Source organism: Diplotaxodon limnothrissa, linkage group LG15 (genome assembly GCF_057381915.1).
Source record: "Diplotaxodon limnothrissa isolate DT_005_m linkage group LG15, D_limnothrissa_male_GT1.1, whole genome shotgun sequence".
Lineage (NCBI taxonomy): Eukaryota > Metazoa > Chordata > Actinopteri > Cichliformes > Cichlidae > Diplotaxodon > Diplotaxodon limnothrissa.
The window spans coordinates 16,142,119-16,168,790 of NC_140610.1; the positions used below are offsets into that span (position 1 = coordinate 16,142,119).

The 26,672-nt window shown below is 41.6% G+C and overlaps 2 protein-coding genes across 3 annotated transcripts in view; one reads left to right on the plus strand and one right to left on the minus strand.

Annotated features, from left to right (window-relative positions):
• extl3 (exostosin-like glycosyltransferase 3) overlaps window positions 1-11,923 on the plus strand; it is a 39,793-nt gene extending 27,870 nt beyond the window's left edge. Inside the window, exons 3-6 of the mRNA XM_085372881.1 lie at window positions 1,467-1,594; window positions 5,726-5,870; window positions 5,965-6,093; window positions 8,073-11,923. Of these exons, the coding sequence (XP_085229007.1) occupies window positions 1,467-1,594; window positions 5,726-5,870; window positions 5,965-6,093; window positions 8,073-8,282 (612 nt within the window). The 3' untranslated portion in view covers window positions 8,283-11,923. The remainder of the gene's footprint in view (window positions 1-1,466; window positions 1,595-5,725; window positions 5,871-5,964; window positions 6,094-8,072) is intronic.
• A 2,768-nt stretch (window positions 11,924-14,691) lies between these two features.
• On the minus strand, window positions 14,692-24,269 carry LOC146617314 (synaptotagmin-14-like). 2 transcript variants are annotated; one of them, XM_085372783.1, is made up of 7 exons: window positions 23,363-24,269; window positions 23,010-23,147; window positions 20,330-20,589; window positions 19,568-20,005; window positions 18,952-19,132; window positions 18,509-18,565; window positions 14,692-15,008 (listed from the first exon to the last, which is right to left on the minus strand). In XM_085372783.1, the coding sequence occupies exons 1-7, from the start codon at window positions 24,267-24,269 to the stop codon at window positions 14,692-14,694; spliced, it is 2,298 nt and encodes a 765-aa protein (XP_085228909.1). The 2 variants fall into 2 exon arrangements, with proteins under 2 accessions (XP_085228909.1, XP_085228908.1); XM_085372782.1 differs by having other exon boundaries at window positions 20,330-20,592.
• Between the last annotated feature and the right edge of the window lie 2,403 nt (window positions 24,270-26,672).

Below are 26,672 nucleotides of genomic sequence, written 5' to 3' on the forward strand. Positions count from 1 at the left end.
AAAATCTGTTGGAGTCCATACAAATTACCAGCAGCTTTACTAAAAGGATTGAAGAAGCTTGACACCCATGAATAATAAAATCTGTGCCTTTGAACTAAGGATGAAAAATCAAATATTCATGTGGTTCACATCCACACCATTAGGTTGTCACACTGACTTTCTTCACATGTGGTGAGCTGATGGGGAGGTACTAAAGAATTTGGTGGTGCCAGACTGAAACTGAACACAATCTTTGTCAGTGAATTATTTATATTATTCATTTGGTTAAATTCATCAACTAAATTAACCGATTAATGTGAGTCTTGATAGCAAAAAACAAGTTACATCCTTGTAACAAGCATTTTTTCCTTACAAATCGTAGATGACGATTAAGCATCATGCCCTCATGCTCCCATCACTCTGAAGTAATGGAAAAAGGTCCTGTGGTCTAATGAGTCCTCTATTACAGAGTCCAGTCTTTATGCTCCTTGGCAAATTGAACTTTTTTTCCCTTAGCCACTTAATCCCTTGAGTTGTCTTTGCTTTGTGCACGTGAGAATCCTTTTACTTTAACTGTTTAACACAGTTGTGACGTCTACTTTCAATTTAAGATTTGATTTCACTACATTTTAAGCCATTTGCAGTTAAGGTTTCAGTTCACCACTATCCCTATTGCAAGTCGAAACACATTAATCGCAGCACTAATTATCCAATTATTCGTTCTTACCTATTTACTTGGTTAAATGCAGATGGGAATGTCTCTTTCCTCTCAGCAGGGCAGAGCTTTTATAAATGCAGAGTGTTACTGTTAGCTGCCCCCTTATTCACCGGGGATCACCACAACAGGTAGCTCCACATGTTTGATTCGACAGTGTTTTTGTACCCAGTGCCCTTCCTGATGTAACCCCGAATGGATTTCTCTCTTCCTGGGATTGCACCAGGGATCTGTTGGTTGGAAGAATGTGTTAATGACTACACTGCAGAGCTGCTGTGTTAGAGCTGCATTAAAAAGGAAGAATGACGTTTAACGTGAAGACTCCACACCTCAGCTAAGACGTTACCGTGTTGTATGTGCTACATACAGTTCTGAGATTGTAATGGAGACACAGCCCTGTGTTGATCAATCTATTTGATCAACACATTATTTCTGCATTACATTCCTGAAAAGGTTTTCACATGATGCACCAAACACAGATACCAATATGCATCTGTCATCAGCATCATTACAGGCTGACTGATATGGACTTGGGCTCTAACTGGTCTCTAAAATGCAAATTTTTGGCACCGTTTTAGAATAAAGTGCACTTAAAGCACTTCAGCTTAACAGCTTGCATCTAACAGCGATTTGCAGTAAGATACAGGAAACAGCGTTTTTAGAAGCAGTCACTACATAAGCAGGTACTACTAGATCTCATCTAGACTACTACTACTTCTCTAAAACGTTCCTTTTATTAAAGCTCTTGCTGCCTCTCCTCTCCTGCCTGCAGGTGGTCCGCACAGAAAAGAACAGCCTCAACAATCGCTTCCTACCCTGGGATGCCGTGGAAACCGAGGCAATCCTGTCTATCGACGACGACGCTCACCTTCGCCACGATGAGATCATGTTTGGTTTCAGGTGAAGAAAAATGTTTTTGCTATCGCCTGCTGCACACTTGTCATTTCATTTGGTGTTTCGGCGTGCTTATTAAAAGCGTATTAACCCACCGTGGAAATTTTGCTGCAACATTGAAGATGAAAAGTTGATTTAATTAGAATTTTGCGACAAAGATCAACAGAAAAAAAGTCCCTCCTAATTCTAATGTGATAGCAGAGCTCTAAAAAGGGAGCTAATTACAACTGCTAAGCACAGTACTTGTTTAATTATTTTCATTTTTATTGGTGTTGTTTTGTCTTGCAAGTCATTAACTGGAACAACAATTCATAGATAAATTAAAGATGATACGTTGTGAGCGGTGCTTTTCTCAAGAAAAGTGCTTCTGAAGAAAACTGAACGTAAACATTGAGCTAAATAAAAAGGAAGGAAGGGAAAATGCTCAAAATAATGTCGAAACATCACGTTCCTAAAAAACACTGGATCCGACAGAGAGACTGAACCTCCTGCTAGAGACCAAAGTATAGAAAATAAAAGGGAAATGTGCTGTCAGCGTCTTGCCCATACAACACTCGGATGAGCTGAATATGAAGGCCGTGCTTAAACCAATTAAATGATCAAGCGCGCCGTTAAGTTATTTTGGTTTACAACCTCTCCCCTCTGTCAGACTTGTCTACGACTCGGTGCTGCAGCAGCTTGTCGAGGCAGGCAAAAACTCACTTGCCGAGCACGAGTACGGCGGGGTCATTTGTCACGAATTATCTCAAACTCCCCCAGAATTACACAGGAATGTTTCCCAATCTCCGCTCTCGCCAAAGAGGAGAAGCCATTCGGCAGCCGAGTGCGTTAGACATTTTAAGTGGCCCCACATGAACTCATTCGAGACTTTAATTTGCGCTTTGAGATTTCTTAGCTCTGTGAGTCCGAAGTAGGAATTTCAAGCATCCAATTTGAGGTATCGAAACACTTTTTGTGCACATTCCTGCAGTGAATCATAAGAAAAAAAAGGCTATATACTAATGGAAAAGAAAATAATTAATGCTTGACAGGAAAATGGACACATTGCTTACTTGGCTAACAAGTTGAAACAGATGGATTTGAAAGGACAGCATATGCACAGACTCTTGAAATCCAAACACAGAAATTTGTTTTTAACTCTAAAATAAAAGGGAACCATCACACAGTGTCTACATGTTGCTTAAGAAGTCTTCAAATATGTCAAATGCTTATTTATGAATAAAAGCCATTAAATTATTTAATAAAATTCAGTTTCTCTTTGGTCACAAATTTCAAGTGCGCAGTGCTGCTGTTCTTGCATATTTTGTGCATCTAGGTCACTCAGTGCAACTGCATAGTTGAGGCCAAGCTTTAGAGTTTACTGACTGGGAGTGCAATGACCAAATATTATTATTGGCTGGCGTTTTCCCCGTTATCTGATTTTAAGCAAATCAAACGGCATTTATTGGTGTTTGATAGCTGAATTTTGCAAAATGTTACAAAATTGCATAAGAGATGAAAAGGTAACAGGTAAAGAGGTAAAAATTATGTCAATAAAGATACATTAGCTGTCTTACCTGTTGTAGCTTATACCTATAAACCTCCCTAATGCAAAAATCTTCTATCCGCAGGCCCGGTGTTTACTTCTGAAAAAGTGTGTCGCTTTTGATTTGTACACTGCTCAAAGAAATTAAGCGAACACTCGATCATCACAGTGGAACACAAAACCAGTTAAACTTCAGGGATAACAATCTGTCCCGTTACGAAGCATAAACCAGAACTGGCAGGTCAGCCACTGGCACCCGCTCTCTTGACAAACGTAGCTGGATCACACCGAGCACATGTGACAGGCGCGATGGAGTCTGGAGACACTGACAAATATTATGCCTGGAACATGATGTTTGAAGAGATTGGGCACAAGTGGCTGACCTGGCGCTTGTGGTTTTCTCTGGCAGTGGAACTACGTGATGCTGGTCTGTGAGCACAGGTCCCACAAAAGGATGTCAGGCTGTCATGCTGCCCTCACAGAGTCTGATCGGTCAGTCAGAAAACTGAGTAGCCTAATGGAGGTCATTTCAGCTTTTCCTCATGCAAGGGATGTTTTAAGTTATGGTCCTGCTGCTGTAGCTGTGTCCAGCTCTCCTTGTGTGGTCATCCATCTTCTGGCAAAACCTACTCATGCACAAGCACATATGGATGTTCCAGCCTGGAGGAGCTGGACTATCTGTGCAGTCTGAATGGACCAGTAGTGACGATAACAATAACAAAAATTAAAACTAGGGAAATATCACTTAGTAGGAAAAGGAGAGAGCAATGGCCTGTGGGCCACCATCTGCAAAACCACTCCGCTTTTGGTTGGGTTGTCTTGTTTTTGCCACAGTGCACATCCATCCATCCATCCATTCGCTTCCACTTATCCTTTTCAGGGTCGCGGGGGGCGCTGGAGCCTATCCCAGCTGTCATAGGGCGAGAGGCGGGGTACACCCTGGACAGGTCGGCAGTCTGTCACAGGGCCAACACACAGGGACAGACAACCATTCACACTCACATTCATTCACACATTCACACCTAGTGACAATTTGGATTATCCAATTAACCTATCCCCACAAGCCGCATGTCTTTGGACGGTGGGAGGAAGCCGGAGTACCCGGAGGGAACCCACGCAAACACGGGGAGAACATGCAAACTCCACACAGAAAGACCCCGGCCTGATGTTGGAATTGAACTCAGGACCTTCTTGCTGTGCGGCAACAGTGCTAACCACCGTGCCACCGTGCAGTTTTATTTATATAGCAGCAAATCACAACAACAGTCACCTCAAGGTGCTTTATATTGAAAGGTAAGGACACCACAATAGTGGAGAGAAAATGTCTAAAATCAAAAAAACAGGTATGAGACAGCACCTGGCTAAAATGGGAAGGAAGAACTCCCTTTTAACAGGAAGAAACCTGGCAGACATTTGCCATGACTGTTTGGGGTTGATTGTTCTCACTTTAATTTACACCATAGGGGCTGAAATGGATTCACAGTGATAGATGCTTTCTAACTGGACAGATTTTTAACCCTAAAGTTTAACAGACCTGTTTATTAGACCTGTGTTATACTCTGATGATCAACTGTTTCTCTAATTTATTTATTTTTCTTTAGGATTGTATTTCCACTGCTCAATAGTTAAGTTTTAAATTGGTTTAAAGTGGTTTATTAGGAGGCTATCAAAAGCTATTAATGTATGTAGTTTTTGATTCAGAGTAGCAGCGAGTAGGTGAAAGGATACAGAACAGTAAACAGATTTTGATGTGTTCTGACACATAGCATTATATTTGGTTCTAAACACTTAATTAGAAAGAATCCAGCTTTAAATGTTTCCATTATGTTGTTGAGAGAGCCTGTGAGACCAAGCTCCTCGACAAAACATATCAGTATCATAGTTTCTAACAGGGAAACTGTATTTCTGGTGTTAAAAGATGTGTAAACCTAAATCAGTCAGACGATTTATCATGGCTTTGATATTGTCTCTTTGTGATTACTATCCAGTATGCTGTAGTGGCACAATGTGATTAAAGAAGTGCAAGTGTTAGAAAATAGAGAGGCATGTGTCGTCCTTTGTATTTGTATTCATGATAAATATTATTGTTACAAAGACTAATTATTTTGTAAAACAAATTTACCATATCAGTGAAGACGAGATTATTCTATCAGGCGGTCTACAGGAGGACATTTTTTATTAGGCATAGCACGACACAGTTCAATTAAAAGAACATGTTTATACAACTGATGGAACTGAATTCATTGGCAAAACAGATAATACAAAAAAACCCCAGTAAAAGTGGGTTTAAAACAATCTCTCTATTTGATTGAATTAGTGCGTGCGCTGTAATAATTGGTGATTCATTAAAATATTATGGTCTATTATGTCTCACAATGCTTTTCCTAATATGGGCCACAATTTATGTTGTAAGCCGCTGAGTGTTTGTATGTCGTTTGTTTGTTTAGGATGTTATAGTGCGCTATGAAAGATTTGTGACCCCAGGAGCTGAAGCTGCTGTATGGCTTCAGCTAACAGCAATCGTGCTAAACTAAACTGCACATGTAAACACCCTGCATCTTAATTAACTGATTTAAATTGGAATATTTTGTGGACTTCTCTGGGTGGCTCAGAGTGTGGCGTGAGGCCAGAGATCGCATCGTAGGTTTTCCTGGGAGGTATCACGCGTGGGACGTCAACCACCAGTCCTGGCTCTACAACTCCAACTACTCCTGTGAGCTCTCCATGGTCCTGACAGGAGCTGCCTTCTTCCATAAGGTCAGAAAATGAAAACGGCTACACGGTAGGTTCACATCTGGCTGTGTTGGAGCATATCATTTACATATTTCCCCTTGTCCTTGTCTTCTCGCAGTACTACGCGTACCTGTACTCCTATGTGATGCCCCAAGCTATTAGGGATATGGTGGACGAATACATTAACTGCGAGGACATCGCCATGAACTTCCTCGTCTCTCACATCACCCGCAAACCACCCATCAAGGTCAGTGACAGAGCATGCAGTCTGGCTCTGGGGGCTTTGCACCTCCTTCAGGACGTGGGTATTTATATTTCTGCCTGCTTAGCCTTGCCATTACTCAAACTGGCATATCCAATATTCCGCACAAATTATACTTTTTAAAAACACAAGATCGAATCCGTGCGTTACGGCAGATTTCTTTTCTTCTCTCTTTTCTCCTGGATTTTTATTGGAAGAACATTTATTGCCGCTGAGCACACTTATGGCTAGGCAAATAATTATAGCAATCAAGCTAGGGAAGCTGTTAGAAGAGAAATGTCATTGCAGCCCTCACTTTAAGTTCTTTTTGATTTAGTGGGGTGTTAATATTCAGGGGCGTTTCAGAGGGGAATTAAGGACGTCTTTGATGGAGTGTGTTGCATGACAGTGTTTTCGCTGCTAGGAATAAGTCTTGTGAATAATGAATTTGGGGCAACTTTGAACGAGTCCTAAGCGGTGAGGGAATCTATTTTTCTTTAAAATAAGACAAATAAAGAAGAAAATAAATGGATTTTGTTGTGCCACTGGTGAGGAATTGATATCTTGTGCAGATTTTTCAAGCTTGTTTCTTCTCCTCTTCCTACAATAATAAAAACAGCTGCTAGAGTTTGCTTTGGTTTGTTGTCAGATTCAGTAGCTTGCTGCAATCTAGCTGATTGCGCTAAAGTTGACATCAACTGTTTGCTTGTAATGTTTCAAGCTAACATTTTTTTAAACAACTAAAATATGATAAAAAGGTTTGACATTGATGGCGTGAGAAATTATACAATGCTAGAAACAAACGATGGACATGTTTGTCAGGAAAGTCAGCATGGGCGTGGTTAAAAAGATGCACTGTTTTTGCAGCACATAGTCATGTTTCAAACAGTGTTGTTTTAATAGTTTCAAAATAAAAGCAGACCACTTCACTGCTGCAATAACCTGATAAAAATGAGAGCAAATTGTAAATCAACTGGTATTTGTAGCACCTTTCTACTACAAGACTCAATCAAGTGCTTACGAAGAGTCACACACACTCACGCTTTGATGGATGCATCCCTGGAGGAGTCAGGGTTCGATCCACCAACGTTGGTTTTATATTAATTTCCCTGTTCGCCTTCCGTGCTCCCTCCGACTCTTTTTCTTTTCCCGTGCAGAGTTTTCAAAAGTTGCTTCAGTTTTTCCAGCATCAACCATTTCAGCTGCTTTGGAAAATCTATCAACTGCTGCTGTAGGAAAACAGAAACGTTATCCTCTTTCTGCTTTGGCTACGTGATCAAGCCTTTGTTTACCCCTTTGTTTAGAGTAGATGTCCTACCACATTTGGTACAGGGCATCAGTGAGCTACTGGATCTTCCACAGTTCACTTCCATACATTAACATCTCAGCGGTTCACAGCTGGATTCAGGTGTGGGGAATGTGGGGTCCAGTCGGTGGCATCAGTGTCCTCATGATCCAGGTAGTGCTTACAAACCCTGACTACGTTAACCTGGGCGTTGTCCTGCACCAGGAGGAATGCAGGGCCCACTGCACCAGTATTAGGTCTGAGGGTTTCATCCCTGTACTGATGGCTAGAATCTCGAGGTCTGTGTGACTCACATGATCACTGATTCACTGCCAAACTGGTCACGCTGGATAATTTTGCAGGCAGCACAAAGTTTGCCACGACATCTCCAGACGTTTTCACATCTGTCACATATGCTCAACATAAAGCTGCTCATCTCTGCAAAGAGAACAGGACATAGGTGGGAGACTTTCCCGTTCTGGTGTTCTCTGGCGTTTGCCGATCAAGCTACGGGGTTTAGCATGTATTAAATCATGGTGCATTTAATGATGATTAATGGCTGTCTATTAATGATAAACTTCTTCCCTCTCACAGCAATGTTGTGAAGCACCACTTGCTGAAACTACATATAATTACATTTCAGTAATGCAAACTCGAGTTTCTTACATTTTAAGCACTAACCCCCTGCTGTCTATTTTAGGTGACGTCTCGTTGGACTTTCCGCTGTCCGGGCTGCCCTCAGGCCCTTTCGCACGACGACTCGCATTTCCACGAGCGACACAAGTGCATCAACTTCTTCGTCAAAGTCTACGGCTACATGCCGCTGCTGTACACGCAGTTTCGTGTGGACTCGGTGCTGTTTAAGACTCGATTGCCCCACGATAAGACCAAGTGCTTCAAGTTCATTTAGCGTCTGGGCGAGCGTCAGCAAAGAGCCAAAAGCAGGGTGAACTGAAGGAGTGAAAAACAGCACCTTCCACTGCAAGCAGTAATAAAGATGGATGGGTGGGCTGCAGGGCAAATGGAAAGTAAGCCCAGAAAGACAAGTTAAAAGCTGTTGGCTGGCGGTCTAATCAGCAACACTACTGAAAATGTGAGGAGTGGAAGCTGGAAGGGACCACTGCCAACAAAAAGAAGCCTTTTCAGTGGATGTCACTCTTTTTCCCCGTGTTCTCTAATCATGCTCAGTCATCAAACCACTAGCTGCAGATGTCATTTGCACCTCTTAACCGCCTGCTGAGGAGCGAGGGCGGGGTGTACACAGTGTACAGAAATTCTCCCAGGTTAGCAACACCTGATAATGGGGTTGGCGAGTAACTGACAGATGCCAGGCTGCGTTTGACCCAGCAGACTTTTAACGGTTTCAGCTGAGAGATCAAACAGCACACGGCCGCCACTACGATTTTGTTTTACGGTTACAAACTGTACGTCTTGTACATGTATATGAGCGAAGCACTGAAGGTCAGAAGTATTTTATTGATCTTTTTTTTTTAATGATGTCGTTTAAGTGTAAATCTTTATGTGGAGTGAACCTTTTCCACAGCCCCTGCCTGTGGGAGATCAGGCAGGACCTCGATTGAAAGTCAGCCCAATCATGTTTTAAGTATCGTCGAGTGCTCAAGGGGGAAAATTCACTTCAGCGGTCACCATAATGCCTCAAATTTGTCATGAAAACCAGCCACCATGTTGTCATTTCATATTGCTTACACGATCTGGACTCGGTGGAAGTGTTTGAAACAGCTTGATTTTTTTTTTTATACTATGATGTTTGTAAAATTAGACGTTAAAAAGTAGTATCGGCTAATCAATGTTCGCAGGTAAAGTGCAACAAAGTCAAGAATAACAGCTGCCAAAATCAACAAAACATTGACTTTATTATTGCTGAAAGTTTTCAGTGACGGTCAGAATTATGGGAAAATCTTAAAGAGAACAATGATGTTTTGTTTAAAAACACTTACTTTGTTTCTGGTGGAGAAGTGGAGCAGGATATCAATCCCTTTCTCCAAACAGGCTCTTAAATATTAAATCAAAGCCAACAGCTGATGACCCTAACGTAGCATAAAATAAAGACTGGAAACTACCGTGGCTCTGCTTAATGGTACCAAATACTGCCCAATTGCACCTGTAAAGCACACTAAATAATCCAATGGTTCTCAAACTGTGGGGCCAGCCCCACTCTTGGGGCATAGACCCCCTGAAGGCGGGGCTTGGAGGACAAGGAAAGAACTCCGAGCTAAAGTGAATGGAGATGGGTTTTGTATTGTAAATAAATTGACGCTATGACGCTGACATTTATTTTACTTTAACATTAAACTTGTTATTGTCACAGACAAGTGGGAGTGATTGAATTGCGTTTGATTCGTGTATTGCTTTCCACCTGCTTTAATACTGATGATTATGTCGGCGGGCTTGTGTATGTTCTCTACAGAGGAAATAAAAAGAGGAGGATGATGGGGAGAAAATGTGTAGTCAGGTCCACAGTAGTGTATATATACCACCAAGGAGAGCAGCCAATCATATTCAACCTTGCTAACACAGCAGCGAATGAGCTTATCAGCAGAAGGGGTAAACAGTATTGAGTTATAACATTTGCCTGGCTCTTTAATCCCCTTCTTACAGTTAATAGGAACCGTACACCAACAAGATGACATTAGCAAACTTGACGGTTGTAAATTCCTGGCCTGATGGGCGGCTGGGTTTGTATACAGTAGTGTAAAACCCTGGGTGTTGGGCATGTTATAAAAGCTTTGAGAACCATTGAATGAACCCTTTTTGATTCATTTTATGGGGAGATTTGCTAAGATGTTTATACCGTTTCCAGTCTTTGCATTAAGCTAACAGCTGCTGGTTGTAGTTTGTTCAGTCACAGTAAGGAAAACAGGTGTTGGAAACTATCGCAGACAAGTTGCACTCATCAGCCCTGACTGACTCAGATTGATTGCAGTCAGTTACCACAATCTGTCTTCATTTGTAACTTAGGCAGCACTTCTGTGCAAGCCTTTGCCAATCTGTCAGAGTGATTGCATTCGGTTGAAGTCACACCACGACTGTTTGGAGACGGGTTGGGTTCTAATAGGCAACTGGTGCAGTCTCCTCTGAATCAAAAGTGCCCAGAGTTTGAGGGTGCTGCTTACTCAACCTGTAGGCAACCAGTTGCAAAAATGCAACAACAAAAAAAAAAACTTCAATGTTTTTTCATAGTCACAAGCAGGTTGCCATCCTATTTTTACTCCAGTGTGACCGAGCCATAACAAATATGAGCTTGCTTTCCACCAGCTGGCAAGCCTGTTTTCTAAACTGTACAACTTGTCTTTAAACACTTCTGACTTTTCAGTACAGGTATTCAGTATGTTCCACCATAATCACGTCATCCCTCTGCAGAGAACTCTCCCACCTCGGACAGAAAAGTCACTTTACAGTGTCGCCATATTGGTTTCACTTCATCTTCGACTGTTGCTTGATGAATGTTTTCTTTGCCAAATAGGTACGTTGTCTGCTGCTTTCCAGCGTAGTTTGCAGGTGCAGATACTAGGTGAAAGGATGCAGTCTGGTACACCCACTTCCACTCTGCATGGTACTTGACCAGGAGTCAGTCCACTGGAACCCAATCCATCATGTACGAGTGCTTTATTTGACCTTGTCAAGACTTAATTCATGCAATCTAAATAAAAAGCATAAGATTCTTATAAATGTCATTCAGATTATGTTCTGTGAGGATGTTTTTATCAAACAAAATGTCATAAGGCCAGGGTTCCTGTGTATTTATTGAATATATTACTGAAAAAGATTTGTTTTTTAAACCGATACTGAAACATGCAATAAACTGTCAAGATATTGTAGTTTAATAGACCTGAAAACAAAGAAATCTCAACCTGACTGTCAAACTTGTCATTGCCAAAGAAAACTAGCTGGTGCCACTGACTGAGAGCTAACGGATGACTTGTTTTTAAAAAGATTAACTTGCAAACAGATAGTGAGGGGACAATAGTGGAGTTTCTTTAAATCCAAATCGCCTGCTCCATATTGCTACTCTTGCTCCGTAATCCCTCCAAGTGAAACATAAAAATGTTGGATCAGGCCTTTTTACCCAAGAGGGATAAACACGGAGCGAGATTTCTAATTAGTGTGGGCGAAAATGGCTGCGCAGAGTCCAAATTTCCACTTTGTGTTGCTGCACTGAACTAGAAAAACCAGCCTGGCTCCTAACCTCATCACGTCTGAACACTTTTATTGGCACTCCAGGGGCCTCATAATTACCTGGCTGACTCTAAAACAGTCCTCGGGGCTCTGTTGGGGTCAGCTGGTGTTCCTCCGGTCCCTGTAGTTCCCACCCTCGAGGATCTGTGGCACAGCTGGTTTTCTGTGGCTCGGAGCAGGATGCATTTGCCTGGAAGGCTGCAGTCACTCTGCTAGGTGTAGAGTTGTGAAAAAGGAAAAAAAAAAGTGCTCCTGGGTCTGATCCCCAGCTGTGGGCGACCTGCAGCGTTGTACCAGACTGATGACTGATGACAGCGTCAAACATACCATTGAAGGCCAGATGAATGGAAATAAAAGCTCTCAACGTTGTTAAAAAAAATATGACTCTTGTCCTTATTCAGGTGTCTGTTGGAAATCTGCTCCTTAGACTTGGATCAGGACATTTTGGGAAGTAATTATTTGCTCTTTAGTGGAGTTCTGTCAAGGGGGGAGGTGCTGCATATATTGGCAACCTACTACTTCCCAGAAATTTCCCATTTCTGACCACAATGCACTAATAGTTGGAGTTCCTACTTGGTAAACTTTGGTGGGGCTTCTCAGCTTTGACGTTAATATTTTCCATCATTCCCCGAAATGAAAGCTTTTTTTCCAGGTAATAAAACTAACCACCTACCTTCAGGTGACCTTTTTAGCTCTTTGGTGTCTTCGGTTAAGTGAACAACACTTACCTGTTTAACTTCTTACTAATGCAAATATCTCATCGGCTCAAAATAGTCTCACTGTTTTTACGGTTTTCTTAACAAGTCAGAGTGCTCGGTCCTAAAAAGGCCTCCAACGTCACAACCTAACCTCAACCTAATAGAGCACTTTTGGAATGTGGTGGAACGAGAGATCCGCATCATGGATGTGCAGCTGCGTGACGCTATCATGTCAATATGGACCAAAAATATCTGAGGAATGTTTCCTGCACTTTGCTGAATCTACGCTATGAAGAACTGTGCCTAATAAAGTGTCCAGTGAGTCATTTTTCTCAGAAATAAAACACTGTTTGTTCCCCTTTGTGCGCAGATCAAAAATTTGTAAATGACTTTTCCCCCCTTTGTGGTTTTTTTGAAAATTAAGGCAGAAACCTTAAGAGATGTGAAACATATATCATGTAGTTACCAGTTGTTCATAACCTGCTACACAAAAATTTGATTTGTCGGGCAGACCTTTATATCTTTAGTCACAGCCACTTCCAGGGCTGCCTGCTGTGTGTGTGTCACAAAACTAACTCAGTGGCCAGAGTTGGGAATGAGAGGCAGGTGTTTGAAGGAGGAGAGCATTACAGCACCATGTGCTGATCTGGAGTCTGGATCTAAGTAAATATTTTAACTATATTTTTACAATGTACTTTAGTAATATTTTTTTTAATGTAATTTTTATGCGAAATGCAGAATGATCCATCTATCCAGCCAGCCCATGAATATTTCATCCCACACTTTGAAAGCAGCTCATTTAAGCAGGAAAACCACAGACCTGGCAACCCTGGATGTTTTCCTCCATTTCCAGTCTTTAGTCTACATTAAGCTGGCTCGGACTGCACATTTGCCATTAAAGCTAACTCTCCAAGAATGCGAACAGGCCTGTTCCCCGATATTGTGTCAATGGTTATCAGTGCTGGCTAAACACAACCTGCACTTTAAAACTAAGTGCACACCAAACTAAAAATTTTCTGTTATTCCTGATTGTGAAAAAAATGATCATCTATTAGAAAATCTAGATAACATCTGTTTTTTATTAAAACCTGCAAAAACCTCTTTTGAAAACGTAGAAATTGAAATTGGCCCAACAGAAGCTCTAAAGGGACGAGGAGTGGTTGCAGTATTCATAAGTGAGAAGAAGGGTTCAAATCTGACATCACTGGGACAGAGAAAGAAGAATGCGCCCCACACCTCTCGGTTTCAACCAGCAGAAGCAGGGGAAAGGGTTTCATTCACTAATACAAGGGTGTGGCTGTGCAGTCTTCAGCATTCTTATCGGGGGATTTTCTGACTCAGCTGCTCTTTCAGAGGAGTTTAAAATGGCCTTTGTTCCAGATGAACCCCTCGCCTGGATAATAAGATTTCTCAGTTCTGAACATTTTTTTCCCCGTTTTATTTTAGCCTTTATTTAATAATGAAAATGAGAAAATATGATCATCTCCTTCTTGTGATTTGTTTCGCCACTCAAACTCAAATTACAGCGTACACAGTCGAGGCAGAAACGGCCAGCTTTACTTGGCCTGTGCAGGCTTTTGCATATTCCTCCTCAGCGGGAAGCACCATGTTTCTACATGAATGAACATGGCTGAGTTGTTAGAAGGCTGAATAGTGAAACAGGCTCGATCTGCATTACACAGGAAAGGAAGCTGCTCTTTGATACCGGTGGCATGCAGAGCTGTGTCCAATTCTGTAAGAGACTCGGCAAGCACAAGAAAGAATTGCATTCCTCTCGTCTAAAGTGGCGTCAGATGCATAGTGCACTGAGTTATGCAAGACCACGAGATAAAAAAGAAAATCTGTCTTTGTTTAACGCACAGCCCACAGAAACGACCATAAAACTGGTAGACTAGGAAGAATAACCCAAGAACCTAAAAGGAAAAACCAATGAATGGATCTTGCATAATGTCATGTGCGTGTAAACAAACTGTATAAAGCATAGCTTGTAAGTATAGCTGCAGCATGTTATAGGCCCTTTGTAACAGTCTTCTTCATTCATTGTCTTTTGTCGGTGGCTACGACTGATTGAGTAATGTCTGGTATGCTGGTGGCAGCTGAAATCCAGAAAAGGAAAGAAGGAAGGAGCCTGCTAGTACTGGACCGAGCTCTTTGGTCCAAGATTCAGAGGCGGAAAAATGTCTGGAAGTGTCTTAACATGGTCCTGTAAACAAGGCGGAAGCAGGAGTCAGCCCATCTGTCTCAGAGAAAGGTGGCAGATTAAAGGGTATTCATGCAGTCTGGCAGTTAAGACGAGGAACCCATGCTCACCTCTCACACCTCTATGCAACACACACAACACACATCCCACAGGGAGTTTTCTTGCGTTCCGAAAATGTAGAGGGAATGCTCTTTCTGGAAGTTCGGTCTTGGAAAATCGTCATCCTATGTGTCGGTGAGGGTGTGCCAGTGGCAGACCTGCTGTCCCTCAGCCTCCTTCATCTCTGTCCAGTGGGCCTGCTGCTCCTCGCTGGTGCTGTTGAGGCCCAGGGAGACCCAGCCCAGCCTCTCCCTGGGCCTCATGCTGCTCCGGCGGCAGAACACCGACACCACTAGTGACACCTCGGACAGCTGGAAGAGCGCCACCTGGAACACGAATGTCTCCTTGTAGATCGGATTGGGCTGGCCACGGCAAACGGCCGTCTTACACTTGGACATCTCCTTTCCCTTTGAGTCCAGCATGGTCAGCTTCACATAGGTGTCTGAAAGGAAGCATTGGAGGAGAGAAGTGAGACATTGCCATCAAGTGGTCGGACATGTGTACTACAGCAGGAGGTACGGAGTGTCTTTTAATAATAGCTCTCAACACCAAGAACGCTATAATTGCCTCACTCCTAAAACTCATGCTGCTGGTGGATTTTTTTTAAACTGTGGAACTCTTTGAAAACTGCAAATGAAGTCCCATTAATCTATTTCATATTTGCTGGCAGCAGATTTCTGAAATATTCTGCACATAAATTATAAATGATGCCAAAGGAAAGTGACCTTTAGAACATGCAAGCAAGTCAGTGCAGGGTAGAAAACTAAAAACTTTGTGGCTTGCGAAGGACTACTGACTGACATGACTGACATTTCTGGGAAGCTACTTTCTTGCCAAGATACTGATCTCTATCAGCTTAGTAAATATGGAGTTAGAGCCTGGAGAAAGTTGGATTATCTCAGAGTAACAACAGGAGAAAACAGCAAACCAGCCAAGGGCTGACCTAATTTAACTAATTCTGTAGAGTCAGTCTAATGCTCCTCTGACTGTGCCACTTCTCATGTTAGCAAGCTGTTCCCTCGATGCTTACATTTGGAAACAGCAAACTTGGTTTACTGAGGTTACTACTAAAAAACAACTGTGTCTGTTAAACTAAAAACACATTAAACGTTAATAAAAAAAAAACCTAAATGAAATGCACTACATGGATCTGCACTATTAGCCAAAAGTTTCCTACCAATCAAATCTTTAATCCAACAAATGTTTTTGTAACTGACATTCGTTCACCACATTAATGCACAACTAGCTGAGCTCCCAGCTCTAGATTTATATATATAACATAAAGAAGTGAGAGCTGAATTCACCCTGTCTGACAAGAAAGCAAAATGCTGAAGTCTGGCCTCAGAGGACCAAACCTAAGAATGCTACAAACTGGTACCTACGGTGCGTAATGTAGTGCACAAAAGTCTTGATCTACCTCCCATTTCTTTATATTTTGCAAGAAAGAATGAATGAAATGTGCAAATAAATACATGGAAACATGCAGTAAATAAGGGAAATAAAACAAAGTTTGTAAAATTCTAACAAACTTGGTATGACCACCTTTGTTCTTCAGCGAAGTCTGAACTCTCATAGCCAAGCTTTCTTGTAATTTCTCCAAGTAGTCTTCTCCAGGCTTCTTAACAGACGTTTAAAGCTCTTCTTTGGATGTTGCCTGCCTTTTGTTCTGTTCTCTGTCAACATGATCCTACACTGCTTCAATAATGTTGAGGTCTGGACACTGGGGAGGCCATTCCCCATTAAATTAGACCTGCTTGCACTGATTTTCAGTTCGGTTCTTGCGTAATTTGGCATACCTCATCCTTTTCTCCTCGTTTCCCTTCCTTAAGAGTGGTTTCTTGACAGCAACATTTCCACTGAGACCACTTCTGCTGAGGCTTCAGTGAACAGTAGATGAATCAACTCAAGTTTCAGATGCATCTCCTGCAAACGCGGTGCTAGATTTTTTCTTAGTTTGCAAGGATGGGACTCATAGCATTCCTCTGAAAATGGTCAGGTACAAGGACTGGACTGAAAATGAGTGAAAAAGCCTCCAATGCCCAACAAAAAGCTCTGAAGGTCCTTCAGAACGCCTGGAGAACATTGCTCAAGATCACTTTTAAAAATTACAATACAGCAGAGGTGGGACCAAGTCATTGTTTTGCAAGTCTCAAGTAAGTCTCAAGTTTTTATCCTCAAGTCTCAAGTCAAGTCTCAAGTAATGTCAGGCAAGTCAGAGTCGAGTCTCAAGTCACTGGTGTAAAAGTCCGAGTCAAGTCACAAGTCTGAAATTTTGAATTTCAAGTCCTTTTGAGTCTTTAAAAAAAAAAAACAACGAAAAAATAATGTTGCAGTTATGCTAAATGTAAATGTTAGACCATGTAATTTTAAAATCTGTGTTTTTCTCAACACATGACAAAATAGTGAACTTAGAAAATATACACAAATTGTGAAATTGCACCTCTTTAAAATGCAGCTCAATTAAACCTAGCTCCAAGAATAATTTTCACCGACAGTTCTGAGATAAGCTGCATGTTATTCTTGGATGCGGTTGTAGGACCGGCTTTAAAACCGCATGACAAAAATATCATACACATTAAAAAAAAACTGCATCACCAACGTAGCCTGGACAACATTTGCTAGTTAGATGAAGTCAGCTATCTCATCGTAGCATATTTATATGCATATTTATAATCATACGGTTCTTGGAGTGAGTGCATACACTCATGAAGTTTAGTAACTTCAGGTCACTGCAACAAGCCCAGGTACAGTTTACCGACGGATGGGTACAGGACCTTGAAATGCACCGTGTAGAAAGTAAAGACCATCGTACGAACAAAGGTAAGTTTACCAGTCTCACAAATCGTCTTCATAAATACACATTCATTAACCGTTTATTAATAGGACCTTTGAGCTCAACGGTAATTAATTAGTAGTGGAAATAATTTCTGGTAGCATCACAGAAATGTAGCAGTGACAATAATACTGTATGCTGTAATCGTACTGGGCAATTAGTGATACAAAAAACCTGTTTTATCCTGTGAATAAAAGTATATGTTTTTGTCAATGTACCATAATAACAGAAGCGAAACGCAATATTGTGTCAGGACAATTCACTATTTATGCACAATAAATAAAGGAGCATAGCGCGACAATTTCTGTTCAGCACCAGACTTACTTGTAACCTATATCACCAATTATGTTATGAAAATGACGTGTTAACTACAACAGCAGACTGACCTTCGTGTAAATGCTTGGAGCAGACTAACCTGTGAGCTGGAGTGTTCTGGGACGTTATATTTGATCTTTGAATGGCTGCAATCCAGGCCATCCATCGCGTCTTTGTTACTTCGGAAACATGGCTCGAACAATTTCTCTTCAACGACGTAATCCGATAACAACCGATCTCTTTACCCGTCGGCTTCCCGTGGCTGTCATGTGACCGGCTATTGCAGTTAATAATACAACAGCTTCTTGACATTTTTGTGTTTCTTTTTATCGCTGTGATTTCAATTGAAAGCCTGCGTGCGCTAGTACCTCTTGCCACGAGTTCCCAGAATCCTTTGCGGTTCTACCCGTGAATGACGTCACATTTTCAATCTCTATATAATATGCATGTTAAATTTTATATTTGGGGTAAAATATCAAGTCTTTTCAAGTAAACCGGTTCAAGTCCAATTCAAGTCCCAAGTCATTGGTGTAAAAGTCCAAGTCAAGTCACAAGTCTTAGAACATTTTTTCAAGTCAAGTCTAAAGTCATAAAATTAATGACTCGAGTCTGACTCGAGTCCAAGTCATGTGACTCGAGTCCACACCTCTGCAATACAGCCTGGCAATATAAAGAGAAAAATGTAAAGGAATGGGAGATGGGGCAATACTTTTACACAGTTCTACACATCTGTACAACCCTCACCAAATCTACAAACGTACAGAAAGCTTACATTTAGTTTACTTTTGTCTTACCTCTCATGATATAAAGCTGTCCCCCTACGAAGTGTTTTACACAACAAAACAGACCATCTGTGGCAGACACACACCATAGCACACACACCATTGGAAAGAAGAAAGAGGGGAAGCAGTTTAAAGATTTCAATATACAGCAGAAGGTCAGCTTTCACGGGAAGCACGGCGAGCATGACAAGCAGCAGGTCCTTCAGCATTTTGGCTTTAATAGCTTAGGTTATTAAAAAGCTGGTGTTCGTGCCAGGAAACGTTCAAATGTAATGATCCTCTATTTGCTTCTGTTGCATGCTGTTGGAAGTCCTGCCCATCTGCTCGGCCCAAACAATAGCCTGACATATCAGCACCCATTGGGGGAAGAGAAGTTTAACTGAACAATTTACAGCGTCATTCCACACTTCAACCCACGCTGGCACAAAAGCCCAAAGTTAAATATATGTACTTACTGACGGGTTTATCAGATGCTGTCGTTTTGAAGTGATTTCCCTTGATTACCTCAGCTGAGAGCTGCCCTGTGGCAGAGTTGTAGATGAGACCCAGGAGGATCTCGGGTGTGGATGAGTCTTCAGTGGAGCGATAGGACAGAGCCCCCGCACTGCGAGACACGCTCACCACAGAGCCACAACCCTGGCGAGGCAAAACCCAGAGGCACTTTATTTGAGTCAATTACCACTTAATCATCAATTAAAACAATAAGAAGCCAATAATTCATTAATCAACCTAGGAGTTAGGAGGGGCAGTTTGAGAGTGTGACAAAGACAGATTTCTGAATCTGTAGAGAATGATGGTAGAAATGTAACTTTCAGTGGAAAAAAGCATCAAAACTTATTCACCAAAACTTTTAAATGTTTTTTAAACCAATTTAAATGGTGACACTATACATGCAGTTTTTATGTCCTAGATGCCCACAGTTGCTTCTTAATAACTGCTCAAATAAAAAATAAAATAACTGCTTCTACAAGGATGTGTAGATGAAGGAATGCTGAAGATACTGATAAATAAAGTAGAAATGGTGTACAGCTGATATTTGAGATGTAAAGTATATTTAAAAAGTGTTCTCACTGTAAGTTCAGAGCCAGGCTCCAGGGTGACAGGTAGAGCAATTTTGCCCTGCAGGTTGAGCTTCGTCAGGTAGAACACCTTCTCTCCCAGGACCTTCTCTTTTTTCATCCGTCTGATGCTGTACAGGCGGAAGCGAACAGCATAGTCTCCCAGGGCCTCCTGCTCCACCCTGGAAAACTTGAATGTTTCTGTGAAGATGGGACACGGGCCCTTCTGAACGCCGGTCTTAGCACGTTGCTTCTTGGTGGGCAGCAGGACCAAGTGGACCTGCCACGAGATGTTGCCGGTCTGTTTGAGAGCAGGAATGTCAGTTGCAGCTGTGACAGTGACGGCCAGCCACTGCTCACTGGAATCGTACTCAAAGGCGACATCCAGGGTGCCGTATTTGGCGAGGGGCTCTGGCTCGTAGGCAGTGGGAAGCGGAGGACCAGAACCATCCTGAATGTACAGAAAAGAAAAAACAATTTCCCCCTCCTTTATGAATTTTACTTTAATTTCTGGAATGTTATTAATTTTTCCCCATTCTGACATAGTATTAGAACACTCAAATAATTAAGTCAGTTCAGAGTGTATTTCCACATTTTTACAGAAAATACACAACAAAAAAATGAAACTGTTGTCAGCGAACGTATCACCCAGCCCTTCCTGTAAGTGTTGATGAAGTGTTGCTCCCAACTTTGATCATTCCATCAAACTACAGGGCATCCAAAACAAACTGCTTACACACAGAAAAGACAACAAACAGTAGGTCTGATCTCCCACCTCTGGCCCTAGAACAGCAGTGCTGTCACTGGGTATGTCCTCATCACAGGCTTTGTTGAGGTAACTCTCTGTGTCCTGGTCCCCGCTGGCCTCGCTGGAGCAGTGGGGGCTGTCACAGTGCTGTGTGGACAGTGCCCTCCTGACCCCTCGCTCTGAGCGGGATCGAGAACCCACGCAGGCCCCTGAGCCCTCGTCTTGGTACGGTGGAGGCTGAGGTTCACCGAGCGAGGAATCTTTCTTTATCCTCTGGATGCTGCTGGCTGCTCTCACGACAATGACAAAGAGGGATGCAGAAGGAGTGTTACTGGAGTCGTACTGTGCTCTGCATGGAAACTCACTAGGTATGCAACATACAGTCTAGCGACATACAGTGTCTCCTCAGTCTTTGCAAACCTATATTGTCATTTTAAATTCTTGTTAAATCTTGGAAAAACAATATTTCATGTACTAATATAGTGGTGTCAACCATAAGGTCTGGGGGCCATAATCGGCCTAGCAAAGACTCTAGTCTGGCCCACTAGATGGAAAATTATAAGACGTGCAAATATATTTAGACTTTTATTGTATTTTCATACATTTTACACCTTTTCCTACTGATAAAGCCACCCCCACCCCCAACCACTGTGCTTTATACTACTACTCCTGTTTTTGTGCTATTTAATGTAGAAATGTGTTTTTGTTTTTAACAGTGAGTCCACTTTTTTTAAGGGAATAAATGGAAAACTAAGTTTTATAATTTTATAATTCCAGGGTAGTCTGGGAAATGAACTACCAGAACTTTTGTCATTTTATACATTTATCATGTAGTTTAACTGTTCAGGCCCACTTATGGCCAAAATATACAAAGAAAACATTCCCTGTAAGCCAAAAGAGAAAGTAAAGAAACACATTCTCACTCATTATGTGTTTATACAGCTCTCTGCACTGAATCATACTTGGCTCTCTTCCACAGCATGTCTTTTGTCCTGTTTTCCTCCTCCTACCCCAACCAGTCGCGGCAGACGGCCGCCCCTCCTTGACCCTGGTTCCGCTATAAGCTTCTTCCTGTTAAAAGGGAGTTTTTCCTTCCCACTGTCACCAAAGTGCTTGCTAACAGGGGGTCATATGATTGTTGGGTTTTTCTCTGTATGTACTATTTTACGGTATACCTTACAATATAAAACGCCTCAAGATGACCGTTGTTGTGGTTTGGTGCTGTATAAATAAAACTGAATTGGACTGAATTGTAAAGAAAGCTCTTAGAACATTAGTTAGTTATCCCAACTGGCAAAGACGCACAGTAAACAAGGTCAGACAACAATAAGGGAGAAACAAAATGACAAACAGAACAACGCTGTCATCCCTTATGTAGCAGGTTTATGGGATAAACTCAGGAAACTCTTCTCCAAGCACGACATCCCAATGCACTTCACACACAGCCATACACTCAGACAAAAACTGGTTCATCCCAAGGACAAAACTCCCAAACACGAACTGAACATCGTAGTGTATGCAGTGCAGTGAGGAGTGCTCAGACCTCTACATTGGAGAAACCAAAAAGCCACTTCATAAACATAGAAGAGCCACCTCGACAGGACAAGACTGAGCCGTACATCTGGATCTAAAGGACAAAGGTCACTCTTTCGAGGATGTCAATGTCCACATTTTGGACAGAGAAGACAGATGGTTTGAAAGAGGATGAAAGAAGCCATCTTTGAACAGAGGGTGTGGCTTACAACACCAACTGTCTGCCACCTAAAATGTAGTTTTGAGATCCCTTTCCAGGTGCCTTTAATTCCCATTAATACCTTGCAATGGTTTCACATGAAACCTCTGCTGATAATAACCCACACCCTTTTTCACACTTTGGCTCGTGTGATGAGGCACATGATCAATACTGGCTCCTTATTCATATTCATATTAAATCTATTCATTAAATATGCATCCTGTGATTTTTTTCCTCATCACAATATTTGACAAAAGCAGCTTTAATTAAAACATTTAAAAGATCATTTTACAACAATAAAGATCAACACCACATTATGTTTGTGCAGTAAAAAATGAAGATACAGCCAGTTAGGTTAGATTGGCCTGGCATCTGAAACCTGGCAGGTGAACACAACACAATCAAAACATATCACTGCATAAAGATAGAAATAGTGGCTTTTAGAGATTGTAGCATGAGAATATTTGTTACTTCTGGATCAATCTGGGTGAGTTTTTCCCCATTAGTCCTGAGGGTAGTGTCATTATTGAATTATAACCAGATTCATGTATTTGGGTGTTAGACTGCTATCAATTTTCTATTCCAAGTCTGGGAAAGAAACCAAATAAATTTTACTTCCTTCTAGTAACAGACATTTAGCACTAACCCAAGATGTTTAGAGAAAAGGACACTTGCCAGAAACTCTCCATATGATCCACCAAAGAGACATTGGGGCTCAATGAAACGAAACCCAAAATATGTAGCTATTTCTATTAATTTAAAAAAAAAAAAAAACAGAATAGACACTACAATTACAGATAAATAAACACAAAAAGATGTTATGCATTTGATGTTCCGAGTTTAGTATTTATGCAATCTTAGATGATTCTTGTATGCATTGTGTTTTATGATTCTTATCATATTGTATCTGATTTTGTGGGGTTTTATGTTCAGCGATGTACCGTGTACGTACTTTTCCACTGCATGTGCTCTCACCCTGTTCACTGGAGGCCTCGCTGCTGTATCCTCCGTGCTCAGATGACTGTTTGCGTGTGCTGCTCCATGCAGAGGTTGTGTTCTGCTGGGCCTCGCCCTCTGGAATTCTGTCCTCCTCACTGTCTGATAAAACTCCCTCTGCACGTCACACATGGGCATTAATTCTAGTAAACCACAGATTATAACGTGTGCAATATTTAACGAAGTAAGAAACTCAACCAGTTAAACATGCAGCTGCTGAAACTGGCACACAACAGGTCAAAATTGTGAATTTTAGTGCAAGAACTTGAAAACATGAGCAGAAGAGAAGATCCAAAGGGCAGTGAGGAGAGAGAAGCAGCACACTCTCTAACCTTGGTTTCCTTTCTTTTTCCCCTTTTTGCTCTTCTTGCCTTTGTCCCTCTTTTTTTCCACATCCGAAGCCTGTTCAGTTTTTTTCGAACCCTCTTTTGCGACTTTCCCCTTTTTCTTATCCGACGTTTTCACTCTGGAAGACGATCTATAAAGCTCAGATTCTTCCTCATCGTCTCCCTCTCGCTCAGTGCCATCCTCTACCTTCTCTCCCTCCTCCTCATGATCTTTTTGCTCTTCCTGCTTTGACACCCTGCTTTCACTCTCACAACCAGATGAATGAGGAGTTTTATCATTGTCACCACTTTTTTGCTGAACAGCTGATTGGTCATTTGACTTCTTTTCTGTGTTTTCTAAATCATCAGCCTTCTCCTCTTGAGAGTCTTCTTCATTTCTCAGAGACTTGGCTTCTTTCTCCAGCTGCTTCTGTCTCCTTTCTCTTCTCCTCTGTTCTCTCCTCTCCTGTAGGTCCTTCTCCTCTTTATTCCTCCTCTCTTCCTCTGCTAACTCGGCTTCTGTCTTTTTAACTCGCCAACATCCGTCCCTCCATTCCCACTCCAGCTGGCTCTGAGTGTTCTCTGCCTCGGTTGTATCACTAGTTTGGCTGTTCTTTGAGCCTGTGTTCCCCCCCTCTGAGTCTCTGGGCATTTGCCACATGCTTTTACTCCCGGACTTGCCTTCTTGCAGGGTGGAATTCTGACCCGATTCCTGGCTGCCGTTTTCTCCATCTTCCTTTTCCTGCACCTTGTCGATGATAGTAGTGACCTGTTCGGTCAGCTGGTCACTGACAGCATAGGTGACATCGCTGACGGCATTGGCGAGATCGTCCACACGACTGGTGACTGAGTCCAAGATGGAGGAAATGTTGACAGATGGGAGGTTCTGCTGGAAACTCTTGAAGAAGGCCATCTCTCAGCCGGGGTTCCTCCTGTCACCGTGCTGATCACTAGATTAGCTCATCAGAGGCACTGACACAACATGTGTTTGTTAGCATGGTGTGCTGGCAGTGTTACAGTGAGTGCTGACATGTACATACGCACCAATATGGTGGTAATAAGAATTATACTCGTTACAGGTCTCATGCTTAGACATTATCGGTCAGTGTCACGGATGTAGAGTAAGCCTAGTCATAGACTAAAAGAAAAATACAATTAAGACCACAAAAATAGCTTTCAGTTCAAAACTTAGACAAGACTATGTGTGTCACAGCAAAAGCAATAAAATGTGTATTATTCTGCCTTCAAAATAAGAAAATACAAAAACTGCAGTGTTACACATTTAATGGTTTAAGCCAACTGTGCTAACTCTTACTTCCTCTACTTTGACACTGTGCTGGTTTTGTCTTGGTGCTTTTTGCAAACAGCACACATGATGACTCGTTTGCAAACCGAACATTCAATAATCATAACAGCCTGAATCCACGGTGGATGAACTGTGGTAATTGTTGGGTCAAGCTTTTTGGCATCAGCGCTAATACATGCAACCAATTCTACACTGAACAACACATCACCACAATTCACCATCAGCCTTTTATGGCTGAGGGATAACAAGAGTTGGATGCACAAGTTTGAATTTAGTTTGGATTTTCCCTATTCAACCCAGGTTCAAAAAATATACATGCAGGCTAAAATGTGCTTACTTAAGCCTTCTAATAAGTGGTGCTTAAGGTTCTACAATGTCTTAACTTGACAAGGCCAAGGCCTAATTACTTCTCCTTAGTGATCATGATTGACTACAGAAAAATCATTTATTTGACAGAACTCAATGGACTGACCAATACTGAGAACAACAGGAAAGTCCAAGGAACCTTGGTGAAGACCTAAGAAGGACATAAGTATACTTAGACAAGTTGAGAAGGTTTTAATTCTTAATCAGAGAGCAAATTCTGTACAAGTGTACAAATTAAGAAACAAAACAGTAAGCCGAGGTAATAGAATGACATCGTTTTGACTTGGAGAAATGTTGTCTCAGTTCATATGCCGTTGTATTTTTTTTAACAGAACACAGCTAAGAGGATGCAAAGCTGCCATTAATATCATAATGCAGCAGGTACAATGTTCAGTTTAAGCATGGCTCATAAAGATGTGGACGCGCTGTCATTACAGTGATGCCCACACGATAAAGCCGAGAGCAATCCAAACGTCTGCATAAATTTCTACAGATTTAATAGCGTAATAAATCTTTGAGTGTGTTCAGTACCTGGCTGGTTGTTCTTATAGTCACTGAGATGTGACAGATTGTCAGGACTCTCCATTGACAATTTGTTGTTGAGGTAAAGAAAAAACAGAGCCATCAATGCCATGAAAGCTGCAATGGAAGACAGGACACCCAGGAGCTCGGGAGAGACTGAGGAGAAGAAGAAGAAGAGGAGGAGCCATGAGGAACAAGCAAAGCAAGAACTGACAGAAAAAAAGAAATCCAAATGTTAGACTTAAACAGAAGTAATACCAAACCAAGGTATTTGATTAAGTAAGAAAAAAAGAGCCCCATGTTTTTCTAATAAAAATACACAAGGTGGTTACAAGCTAAAAAAAATAATAAAAAAAAAGTCTTTTGATCAGGACTCCTGAAAAGCCGCAAACAACCCCAGTCAAATAATTTGTTTTGTGATAATATCTTAAAGTTGCAATAAAACTCCTGCCATTTTGGCTTGTCAGAGGAGAGTTAGATATTTTTCATTTTAACAGATCCACTTCAAAGGCACACGAGATAAAATCTACAGCACTGTATGTAGGCCAACCATACTTCATGTAACCATGCAGCCCTGTGCTATTTTTATAAGAGCCTCAAAGGGACTGTATCTAACTGAAACCTAGACTCAGCAAACCCAGGGAAAAAAACAGACCGGGCCTTGGTTTAATAGGCTACAACACAGACACAGCACAGTGTAATAGCCAGGAAACGGGGAAGAGAAGGTGGACAGTGAAGCATGAACTGCATTTCTAAAGATCACTTGAAAGGGCAGATTGCTAAATAAGAGACACTGAAACTGAGCGAGTTATAGGCACATATTACTGCCTTAACAAAATTTAATCCCAATAAAAAACTATGGGCATATTCATGAATTAATCCCTCTGCATTTCCATTTTTAAGGATTAGGTTGTTTTATACCCCTAATCCAAATTGTCCAATCACGGCTCATCGATTGTAACTAAGCAAAATACCAGAGCAATAGTATAAAAGAGTTTCGAGGGTTATGTTGAGTTGTTGTGTTATAATGTAACATAGCAGAATTAGATCGCACGTATCTCACAGCAGCAAACAACCAACTTTACACTGCAGTTACTCATTTAAATACTGTCTAAAAACGGC